The 13,107-nt window shown below is 40.0% G+C and overlaps 1 protein-coding gene across 1 annotated transcript; it reads right to left on the reverse strand.

The window, feature by feature from the left end:
* Nucleotides 1-11,939: 11,939 nt before the first annotated feature.
* On the reverse strand, nt 11,940-12,704 carry LOC124268921 (uncharacterized protein K02A2.6-like). The gene has a single exon (XM_046703941.1). It carries the CDS (start codon nt 12,702-12,704, stop codon nt 11,940-11,942), a length of 765 nt encoding a protein of 254 aa, XP_046559897.1.
* Nucleotides 12,705-13,107: the final 403 nt, after the last annotated feature.

A 13,107-nucleotide genomic window follows, 5' to 3' on the forward strand; every position in this document is an offset into this window, starting at 1 on the left:
TCAAGGCCAAATGACATTTGAGACCTTTTATGAAATATATTTCAAATGTCTGCAATTTTGCAACAAGTAAATTGTGAAACCAGTAAAATGGTGTTTGAACTTGAGAAGTTTTTTAATCCCCTACCCCTGAGACAGTCAGTGGATTGCACAAATCAGATTTATTGCAAATTTCTTCACATTTCAAACTTAAGGCCAAACATGCTATGAGGAAATTTCAGATTTGGAAAATTGTTTTGAATCACTTTATTGATAAGGAAGTTTTTGGACATGAGGTGAAATGGTGAAAGAAGAAACTTCAGAAATTTTGAGATTAAGAAACTCAAATTCAATTGCAAATTCAGAAAGAAGAAATAGAATATAGAAAAGGAAAAAGATGAAAGGGAAATTAAAAAGGTTGAAATGGAGAAAGAAATAGAAAGAGAAAGAGAATTGAGAAAACTGGAAATTGACAGAGAAATTGAACTGAAATGGCTAGAAAAGTCTTCTCCTCCCTCAAATTCTTCCTCTTTTGACATTGCAAGGCATGCTAGACTGGTACCCCCTTTTAATGAGAAAGATGTAGACAAATATTTTCTAGATTTTGAAAAAGTTGCTGAAAACCTCAAGTGGCCTAGAGAGTCATGGACTATGCTACTGCAAACTGTTTTGAAGGGTAACGCTCAGGATGCTTACTCAGCCTTGTCGATACAGCAAAGCTCAGACTATGATCTTGTCAAAAAGACACTTTTAAAAGCTTATGAGTTAGTGCCTGAGGCTTATCGTCAGAAGTTCAGAAATGCTCATAAAAGGGACAATAAGACTTATGTAGAGTTTGCTAGAGAAAAGGAAACTTTGTTTGATAGGTGGTGTGGGTCTAAGGAAGTCACAGATTTTGATGGTTTGAGGCAGTTAGTTTTAATGGAGGATTTCAAGCAGAGTGTTCATTCTGATCTCAAGACCTACTTGGATGAACATAAGGTTGATGACTTACATGAGGCAGCGATGTTGGCACATGATTATTGTTTGGCAAGAGTTCTTTTAGGTTTGACCGCCTCCGTGGTGTAGTGGTTAGAGCGTTCGCTTGGAGAGCGGAAGGTCGCGGGTTCGCTCCCCGACCGCGTCATACCAACAGACGTTAAAATATGGAACTTGTTGGTCCCTGCCTGGTGCTCGGCATTAATGGGTACGACAAGGACTGGTCGGCTCGGAGTCAATATAATGTATCTGAGTGGGTTATCAATGCTTCACTGCGGCATGGTATCTCAGTATGAGCGAAATATTCTCAAGCACGACGTAAAACCCAATTTCACATCACACACATCTTTTAGGTCTCCAGGTCATACCAAGATTTCTGGCCAAAAAGTTTTCTCCGCGGGTAAGACTTTAGGACATGCATGTTACAGTGGTGTTAGAACAGGTTCAAATTCTTGTGACAAGCAGTCACATTCTTTTCAATCTAAGCCAAAGACTTCCAGTGGTTCTGATCCTGTTTGTGCATATTGCAAGAAGCCAGGTCATCTGATTTCTGGATGTTACAAACTCCAGTTTAAAAATCAGGCTGCAGGTTCCCCAAATGCTTTTGTGTCTATCGCACCTAAGCCTTTCTTTCCAGGTGGTTCTGAGGAAGTTTTATTTGTGAGTAAGTCCCCAGATTCTGTAGTTCGGAAGGAGGTTTGCCCTTTGTTTCTAAGGGTTCTGTGTCGCTTATGGGAGATAATTCTACCACACGGCCCAGTATTATCTTGAGGGATACTGGAGCTCTTCAATCTCTGCTTTTGAAGGATATTTTGCCTTTTTCTGATGAGTCTTCAGCGAACACAGATGTTTTGCTTCAGGGTATAGGTGGCAATTCTTCTGCTCCTCTCCACTTTGTGAATTTGTCTTCAGATCTGATTTCTGGTAAGGCGAAAGTTGGTGTTCTTGACTCTCTCCCAGTTCCGGGTGTCGATTTGTTGATCGGTAATAATCTTATGGGAGCCAAAGTTAGTGCTGATCCCACTGTCATTGTTTCGCCAGAGAGTTCAGTTAGTACAGAAAAGTTGGAGGATGAATTTCAGGGTATTTTTTCTTCTTGCTCAGTGACTCTTTTGATGTCGAAAGGCATTTTTTCCAAAACTTCTTTGCCGAATGATACCATTTGATTTGTCAGATACTTTCATGGATCATTCTTTTTATGAGGTAGAGGGTGACGACTTATCTTCCAAGACTAGTAACTCTTCAGGTCTTCTTGATAAGATCGGATAGTTTGTCGGGTGGTGATCACACTCTTGCTAGAGAGCAATTTATTAGTGCGCAGGGTGAGGATGTTGAGTTAAACTATGACAGAAAGTCAACAGAGAGAAATTTCATCCATGTGAGAAAGTGTTAGTCTTACTTCCCATTCCTTGTCAACCACTGAGAGCTAGATAGCAAGGTCCATATGTTGTTGACAAAAAGGTTAACGACGCAGAATAGTTGTCCTGACGCCTGGCCGTCATAAACAAAAGAGATTGTGTCATGTAAACATGATTAAGAAATACCATGACAGGTTAGAAACCAAACAGGTCCATTGTATTGCAACACTCTCCCGAGTTACTGATTGTACTAACGACAATGGTGAACATGTTGACAATATTAATGATGGTGTTAGCAATGTGAAGTTTGATGACCTTAGTGATAATGCTTCACCAAAGTTAAGAAATTCTGATGTGTTAGCTCGCCTTGATGAGAAACTATCTCATTTATCCCCTGAGCAGAAAGTTCAAATGTCAGATTTGATTCATGAGTTCTCTCATTTATTTCTTAGTGTGCCTGGTCGAACTATTGTTGTTAGCCATGGTATAGATGTAGGTGATGTTGTGTCTGTAACACAACACCCATATCGTATGAATCCAGTGAAACGTGAGATTCTGCGGATAGAAGTGAAATACATGCTGGACAATGACATTATTGAACCCAGTGACAGTCCGTGGAGTTCACCATGTGTTCTTGTGCCGAAGAGTGGTGGAGGTGGTTGGCGCTGCTGTGCTGACATGAAAGCTGTCAATGCACTCTCACGAACTGATTCGTATCCAATACCGAGAGTGGACCATTGCATTGATCGCATTGGTCAAGCTAGATATGTTTGTAAGTTTGATTTATTGAAGGGCTTCTGGCAGATTCCACTCACAGACGATCGGCATTCGCTACACCAGATAGACTGTATCAGTACAAAGAGACTCGTCAACAATGTCACTTCTGGTCTTGATAGTGTCGAAGCTTACATGGATGATGTCATCAATTACGACATGGAGTCGGAAGACCATCTGAAAAGAACTCGCACTTTCTTCGAAAGACTGTCTGAAGCAAAATTGACTGTGGATCTTGCAAAGTGTGAATTTGGGAAGGCACAAGTTGAATTTTTAGGGCATGTTGTAGGGCACAGCCAGGTACAGCCAGTTCATGCTAAGGTTGAAGCAAGTGTACATGTTCTAGTCTAAGAGAGAACTCATGATATTCTTGGGTATGGCAGGCTATTATGGAAAGTTTTGTCAAAATTTCTCAGATGTTGTATCACCACTTACCAACCTTTTGGGGAAAAAGGTAAGATTCCAGTGGGATAGCAGTTGTCAGACTGCATTTGAAATATAAGTCATACACTTGAATGAAAAGTTAATGTTAGTGTGCGTCTACAGCACTAATGCACCACCATAACGTGGGCATGACTATCCACCATAACGTGGGCTTGAATATCCACCATAACGTGGGATGAAGAATAGCGAACACAAGACTATGAGTTACTTCACGCAGTCAATTTAACAACTTTACCAAAGCCTGTTGGTTACACTGCCGACCCAGTGACATCACCATGACATCACAGCTGACGACATTCCGAAAAGCTGACGACGTTCCACACAGCTGATGACGTTCCACACACGAACATGCATGTAGCCGTAGCTAGGACAAGACAAATACTTGACGTGCATCATTTGTCAACAACTACCATGCCCCTGATGTTCAACATCAACACTGGAAAAAATAGATACTGGGTGTAGCATCTATTTTAATATGAAATATGACTTCTATGAAAGTTGCAAATTCTGAACGTATATAGCTACAATATCACTATCAGCAGCGTAATTACATTACCAACTGAAATCACCTGCATATTTTGTTAACTCAACATAAAATACTTCTCTTGTCACATATCAAATATATACCACACAAAGTGAAAATTACACTCAAAACACAAATGTTCAATAAATACAAAAACCATACTTACAGCTCATAATAGCCCATGCATCCACTTAAAGCAAATATATCATCTGTTTAACACTCCTCTCCAATCACTCTCTTAAATACACAACAGCACATGTATTCCACATGCAGCAAATGCATCAACCTATTATCAGATGGTGTGTGTGGGCGATCCACTCTTGGTGATTGTGGCTAAAGAGCTATTTTTGTGATACTCATGTTATTCATATTATTACATGTCATCTTATTATGTTAATATTTTGCTATGATTGTAACAGAAAGTTTCTGTGAAACTTTCTTTTCCTTAACGTGGAGAGTGTTACGAGAGTGTGTTTTTTGTAGTTTGTAATAACATTGGTTAGGTGATAATAATTATGAGTCACAATGAGATCAATGTGAAGAACAATGCAACATTTGACATAGCCATGACCAATTGACATGTTCTTCAAGAGTATTTTACCATTACGAAGGCTATTGATCTGTGTATCTGGTATCGATGAGGAGTTGCAGCTCTTGACATATGATTTTCTCAGTTAATTCTTGATGATACTGACCTTAACCCTACGTTAGCTTGGTGTTATGTGCTCGCATATTCGCAATATTATTCCACCAGATACCATAGTCGCCCTTTACGACAAGCCTGGGTTGTTGGGTTACAGGTATAAGCCGGGTTTACATATCATTCCTCATAAAAAAGTCAAAAAGTCAAATACTTTAGATTTTCGGTAGGTTGGGACTTTCAATTAAATATTTATTATCTAGCATGACTCATGTGGTTTGCAAAACTGAAGGGATTTAGTTCAAACAGAATTTAGTCAAAGTGTTTAGTGTACAAAAGGCGTCATTCACAGTCTCACGCCATCTCGAGACTTATAGTATGAAAAAATTGAACATACCGTTTGATGTTGAAAGTTCAATTTGCTTCTTCTAACCATGCTTTGGGATTATCCTACCTTCTCAAAGTTACAATGTTTACAATAGCTTGTCCAACTGACAGAAGTAGAATTTACTTAGGAGTATATTTCAAATATTAACTTGGCAAATGCACAGTGTCATAACACTTTGTTTGTCACCAGTCAGATAAACTTCGTTCACAATTTCTATTCTGTACATAGAAATAGGAAATTAATTTATATCACAGATTGTGAATATGTTTACGCTACATGCTTTTACTTGACGTGTGCAAGCTCCGATTGCTTTTTTTGCGTGGACTGACATGACTGTTTGATATTTATTTATAAACAGATGCATATGTTGTAAGTGGAATCAGAGCGGTGCAATGGACTTTTCCAGATGTTTCTGATCGTGATGGAAAGGGACATTTTCATTTTTTTGCATAGCATTTTCACTCTGTGAAAAAGAGGATTGGTTTCAACTTCTGTATTCTTTAAATTTATGTTTCAGTACACGAATCTTATTCCTTTAATGTGACTTTTTGGTACATCTGCAGCCGTTGGAATGAGATATCTTCTCAACTCTTCCTTACTACTTCAGCTTTGAACTTTAAATGCCTCCTATTTGTTTAAATATGTGTACTTTATCTGTCTAGTTTGCATTTCATATGCCGATTCTGTATATATTAGCCATGTTCTGCTGCATCATGTCACGTATGGCAAATTTGATGCTGACCAGCTGATGTGATGCAAATGTTATTTTATCCATTGTTCTGATTCAGAGCCAGGCCTGTAAGAGTGGAGACGTCTGTGTTTCCTCTGGTCACCCTCATCCACTTGACAGCTGTCACGTGTGTTCAGGTGGCCAATGGGTACCAAGTACTGCGTTTGGTAAGCCGGAAGTGCATTTTAATGACAAATTGATAACAGTTTTTTGAGTGTTGAGTGTCATATGTGCGTACTGCAACTGTCCCGGAAAACCATCACCGACGAAAACATATCTTATGGTGTTTGTTTGCTTAAGTGCGTGTGTGCGTGCGTGCGTGCGTGCGTGCGGGCGTGTGTGCGTGTGTGTGTGTGTGTGTGTTTGGTTCATCAGAATCAGAACGGATGCCTCTGTCACGATACAGGATCAGATCATGAAACCCACATACCCAACAACACCCATAAACCCATACGGTCCAGAAGTACGAACGATAGCAGCACACTTGGATTCATATAGGTACAGCGTCTTATTTTTTTCATATTAACTTTAAAGGTTTGTTGGCCCAGAGAGCGCGAACCTTAGACAACTTACACCAAATCTGTTGAGCATGTTTAATATCATCATGTGAACCAGATTTGTTTAAGTCCTTAATTTCCCGAGAAAATAGAAAAGGTCAGAAATCAAAAGCATTTCGTAACAAATGGAATCAGCTTGTTTTGCGGAACTAAGCAAAAGTCTAAATCGTGTAGGACATAAAGTTTAAGCATGTATTTTGTCTTGTCGTGGAATTATGAAACCAAATACTCAAATGTTGAAATATGAAAAGATTTCCAATTGACTCATTTTGAATGCATGACAATTCTCTTTTTAAATATTTTTGTTCTTGCACTTGAGAATCGTGGTCCTACTGCTGTTGGATCAATATTAGCAGTTTGTATCATAATGCTGGATCATGATAAATATAGCCTAATAAATCGGGAGTTTTTCCTAACGAGAATTTCCCGAGGAGGTATCTTATTATGATACTTCCACATAGAACGGGTTAATATAACACACAGGATAATCGAATCTGACTTGATTTTTATGTAAGTAGACATCAACTAAGGCCTAATGTGTCGTACTCTTCTTGTTTCAGATGAGAGGTGCCAAACGGATAACAATATGTTGATTATTGCGTGTTGTTTTGGTGGAGCACTAGTTATTGGCCTATTGATTGGGTTGGTCTTGTGGATCCGTTCACATTCGAGGTAAAAATTAATTTATCAAGCCTTACTTCGGAGATGGATGTTATGTAGTGTTGACTGACCCTTTACGAACTTATTCTTTTCTTACTAAGGTACGATTCGATAAATCATATGTAAATATCGTGAAGAGTGGGTGAGTTTGTTTGTGTGCTTATTTCTTAACGCCTCACTCCTCAAATGTGAAGCGGCATGAAGGCGGTGAATAATGTCCGAGTCTGGACTAGACAATCTAGTGATTGACATCCTGAGCATCGCCATGCACAATTGGGGTACGACTATAACGCAGCTCTTTGTGAGCCGGGTGGGTGTGTCAGTGTCAGCTAGACCACCCTCTCTTACATCAAGACTAATGTACACTTTCTATCGTGGAGTAGACACATGAAGGAATGTAAGAATAATCAACTATCAAAGACCAAGCTTCTGACTTTCCAATATCAAGTTGAGTTTTGTGGGAAGTTTGTCCAATTTACCCAGCAGTCAGCAAAGGTTAGCCAGGTTGACATTGATGAATACTTTCAGAATGTATACGGGCATATATCTTCAGAAACGTTTGATGTTTTGACACACGAGATGCTTTCTGTTAGTGTCAATTACCAGTATTATGGGGTGATAATGTGTGTGTATAGCCCAATCTATTTTCAAAACACTCCAACTTATAAAATCAAATACTTCTAAATTCACATTTTGATTGCAGTGTTTCTTTTGTTTCAGATCTCCGAACGCACGTACTAAACAAAGGCAAGAGAACACGAAATAAAAGTCCACTTCCTGAATACCCATTGAGGCAGATATTCATTCAACATATCTTCTGTAATGATGCTAAATGATAGTTTATGCCATTTATTTGAAGTGGAATGTGTTTGTAAAATTAATACAATCTGTAAAATCTAATGAAATAAATATGTATTATGAGGTATTATTTTTTTTATGTTATGTCGAAAATATAATGTTGAATATAATTTGTAACCTGGTCCTAGAGCTCTGAAGTACTGAATACCCTCTCTCACTCATATTTGTCTTCATATATATTCTACTCTACAGTTTTACCTTGCAATGTGGGAAATGTTTCAGTTATCGAACCATGAACCGTTGATGTGAAGGCTGCCTTTTGCGTTCCGCTCACGGTTTCACACATACAGGTTTTATTAAATAGAAGCCACAAAACTGTTTCCTCACCCATAAGAAATCTCTGCTAAAAGCAGAGTTGATTGCACACTTGTGACTATATCATGAGTATATATTGCTTTCAACAATATTACAGCCGTGCGATGTTGTTTGTCAAAAATCGAGTCAGGATCAGACAATCCAGTGATTGTCACCTTGCGATACGATGACAGAGCATGTGTTTATGAACTGAATCACTATGAAATAGTGATGATACCAGGTGTTCGCGAAAGGTGAGCATATCCTGCCCCACCGGTGGCATGCGCCATAAACATATGCTAAGTCTAGTCAATTGTTCACCTGAAATAATTCGGGAACATATGGTAAGCCAAAACAGGGAATTGCATATTTTGTCACTGGTGCATCAAATATGGAAATTTCCTCCACATGTCTACCTTTAAACTTCTTTAAAGCTTTACTGAGGTCTTGAATGTTGTAATCTTGATAAAACAACTTCTGAGCAAGAGTGGCATGAGGCTCTTTGAAGTCCTGATAAAAAGATCACGCTCGATAGTACCTCAAACGTTGTGAAATGTAAACACCAAAGGCTGGAGCTGCTGGAATATTGCTCGACATAAAAGGGAAGTCGACTACTGAAAAATTGAAATCATTCCTTTTGTCTTCCTTTTAGTTTATGCACAAAGCGAGAGTGATTGTGATGTGGTGTTAAATTTTCGAACAAACCTGCCACTCTCCCGCACCACCTATAACACCGCCATAAGTATAATGTTTGAACCATGTGACATCAATTCCCGTAAACATCGTTCAATATTGGTTTCCAAATAGCTCATGCACATGCATGCTATCCTTGCGACTAAGTCGACGGCGTTTAACCACAGCACTGATTGGTGCTCACACTATCAACCTTTGGTTTAACTGACCATACGCGGTTACTAACAGAATTGATTCCATCTACATTTCGCCTCTGTAACATGAACACAATATATTGAAATACCTTTGATTTAACCAAATGCGCGCTGATATTTTCACAGCTTTTGACCAAATAATTAGCAGCTAATTCCCCCTCATATGCATAGTGTGATATTAATTCTACGTTGAAAAAAGATTTTGCTGTGTGAACATTTGAGTCGGCAAACTCATACCACTCATAAAATAATTGAATAATAATCACAGCCCACTAAGGTGAACCTGAAGGTCACACACACACACACACACACACACACACACACACACACACACACACACACACACCTGGGCCGGAAAGGAACTCCCAAAGGAGGGTGGGGCTTAAGGGTTCAACAGTCGATTAGGTCACACAAAGGTCACACATATGTGACGTCATCAAAACAAAATTGCCGACCAAAAAATCCTAACACCACACCACACCCCCACACCCACACCCTTACAACACGTGACTACGTTGTCAATCAAGGGGAGAGTCAAAGAACTACATTTTGGAAATTGCTCAGGTGCGGCACTATCTTCATCAGTCGACGAACTTCAACAAATACACCTTTAAACCTTTAAAAACACATATCATGTCATCTCATTTTTAATCGATGTAAACTACGGTATGAGGGAAAAAAGCGTTCGATCATCACCCCGTGTCTTGATCCCAGGAAGGATGCTGACGATGCTTACAATGACACCGGCAATCACTCAGTCATGTGACCCGAACTTTTTGAAACTAGTACCTGTATTCGCATCATGGAATTAATTTTTAGTTTTAGACAACTCCAACGGTCTATATACCTGATTAGAACAGTAACAATAAGATTCACGAGTATCAATCTTCGCCTGAAGAACAATTGATCTTTCTTGAAGTATAACTGACTAGATGCGACCTGACCTTTGTGTCAGTTGTCTGCCCTTACTGTACGTAATTCGCCGTAAGGGGACGGGGTAATAACGTCAACCAGTACGTGAACTTGTGTTGAGACAGCTCCTTAGACAGGTAAAGAGGTTTGACCGCCGCGGGTCTGCGGCTGATCGGACAATGATAGTGGCAGACACTAGACCAAAAACTATACATGATTATAAAAGTCTGCGACAAGTTGTTAGAACACGGAGCAGTGTAGATGAGATTCTAGCTGTGCACAGAGAGGCGGAATTGTCACACAGAGTTCGAGGACATGATAGGCAATACGGCTGTGCCAACGCTGAATGTGGTGAAACGTTGATTCTGGCTTTCCATTTTAGTTCCGGGTTATGCTTAAATTGCTTATTCTGTGATAATAACGGTCGTTCTCAAAGGTATTATATCCAAATATGAAGAAATTATCCGTATGGTGTGTCTGCATATACGCACCTAAATACGACCCTCAAGACCCATGTTAGCCGCTTAGATATAAACCGACACAATTCCTCCACTTGTTTCATGGATCGTAGCATTTTATGGACGAACTACATGCAAGTCGTCAACCTTACGTCATTAAGGGGAATATCACGTTTAGGGTATTGCAAGCTTACTTTAGGCTACAACTTCATTGTGTATTTGCGCAGTGTTACTGTAACTCTTTGTCTTGACCTTACACTTCTCATGGCTTTAATTGAAAATAAATAACAGCTACTGCTTTTAACCTGCTCTAACTAACGTGTCACTATTTCACATGCAGACTGCTTGTAGAACTGGTCGTTATCGGTAATTTCACGCAGGTGAATTCAGTTGTTTAAATTTTATTTTTAAAGTTTAGATTTTAATTAGGAGCCAAATATCACGACTGAACAACGCTGCCAAAGACGGAATCACACAATGCCAACGTTGGTGATCGTTGAAACTAATTTACGTGGTCCTCTCACGATACCAATTTAAGTTGTGCTTTATTGGCACTGATGTTAAATGTACGTGATAGAAGTACATTATTCTCACGAGTGTCCAAGTACGACCCATTTATGGTGTCCCCCGCCGTGATGTTGCTGGAATATTGCTAAAAGCGGCGTAAAACCATACTCAGTCATCCAGCCAGTCCGAGTATGATCCATCAGCTGTTCATAAGAAACAAGACAACAACCGGAGGAGGTGGTAGACGTGTGGAGACACTGACGTCAGTTGTTAAGAGTATAGAATTTGTTAATGACCGAGGGAATGACCCAGGTCACGATGACCCGGAAACGAATGTCATGATGTTCAACATACACTAAACGCCAAAAGAAACGTTACCCTCCTTTCTTAATGAGGGAGGTTGTGATGTGTGGACGTCCACTTCTTGGTCTGTCTACGGTGACCCCAGTCTGTCTGAAGCCCTGAATAAGTCTTATAACCGTGATACGGTGGCATCCGAGGGCGTTGGCAACAGCATTGTATGTCCACCCCATCTGCACCACCCCAATGGCTCTTTCTCTCCCTGCAGCTGTTAATCGTGGCATATTTCTCGTACTTGTGTATCAGATCATGTCTTGTAAGCTCTCTTTATACCCTATGGAATCATTCTACATGTTAAATGGATGTAAATACTGCTTGAACATTGCTGCGTTTTGGCGATTGATATTGTTATGTGTGTAATATCTTCGTATTAATGACACAACTCTAGCTCAATACGAGCCAACTTTACTTCAGCCATGTGACGATCAGTACAAAAACTTGGTCCGGCAATCTCAAATTCACAATACATATAAAACTCGAATCTGTAAACGAAACAGGATCCATTACATCCCCTTTTACCCATAAGCTAAAAATAAAGATAACACTACCTTAAGTGTCACACTGTTAAATGAAATGTCTGTCTCCCCGAGCACAATAAACTTTAACACAAATAAAACCATTATTGCAATTTAGAGTCACTCAGAGAATCGCTGTGGTCTGAAGATTGGTCGACCACTTGACGAGAATGAAATGGGGTTCCTCGATGGAGCAAGGCTTTGCGACACATTCATGTCTGGCGGAGTGTCTGCAGACTGTACAGGAACATTCTCTGGAATAGCATTAGCCGCTCCTTGAGTGGTTCCATCAGGACTTTGGATGGTACTGCAGTCGTCAGGAAGATTTTCCTTTGTTGGAATCAGGTCATACTTATTCCTTCGGTACTCTGTGCCACCTTGAGTTCTTACTACCAAAGACCGTGGAGTGCTTGCAGATTTCACAACTTTAGCTGGGATCCAGTCCTTCCCTTGCCTCAATCTCACACTGTCATTCACCTGTATTGGTGGTCTTGGATGAGCTCTCTGATCATAGTAGACTTTCTGGGTCTCTCGTGACTGTGAGATTGTTTGTTTTACTACATCGCAGTCAACAACTTCAGGTCTGAGCATTTCATATTGCACCGGTAAGTCACTTCTCATTCTGCGTCCCATCAGCAGTTGTGCTGGTGAGGCGAGTCCATTTATAGGCGTATTCCTATAAGCTAACATTGCCAGATATGGATCTGCATGACTCTGCCTAGACTTTCGTAACAGCTGCTTGAGAGTTTGGACTGTCTTTTCGGCAAGACCATTGGCCTGGGGATACAGTGGTGACGACGTTATGTGTTCAAACTTCCACTTGTCACTAAAGGTCTTAAACTCAGCGCAGGCATACTGTGGCCCATTATCAGAGACAACACGCATAGGCACGCCATGTCGTCCAAAGATGGACTTGATATGTGTGATAACTGTAGAAGCCTTTGTGTTGGTTAACAGGGCTACTTCAAAATACCTGCTGTAGTAGTCTACTACTACTAAATACTCTCTTCCATCCATATAAAATAAATCTGTGGCTACTACTTGCCACGGAAGAGTAGGTACTTCACTGGAGATCATGGGTTCCTTACAAGGACTTTTCCTGTGCTCTTGACATACTGCACACTGCTCTACTGTTCTCTCAATATCTTTGTTCATACACGGCCAAAGAGAATCTCTCTAGCTCTTTCTTTTGACTTGGTCATGCCTTGATGACCACTATGAATGCATTGAAGCATTTCAACTCTGAGTTTCGAGGGAATGACTACTTTACTTCCCTTGTACACAATTC

This window comes from Haliotis rubra, unplaced genomic scaffold, assembly GCF_003918875.1.
Source record: "Haliotis rubra isolate DU_JTF1 unplaced genomic scaffold, ASM391887v1 Scf1402, whole genome shotgun sequence".
Lineage (NCBI taxonomy): Eukaryota > Metazoa > Mollusca > Gastropoda > Lepetellida > Haliotidae > Haliotis > Haliotis rubra.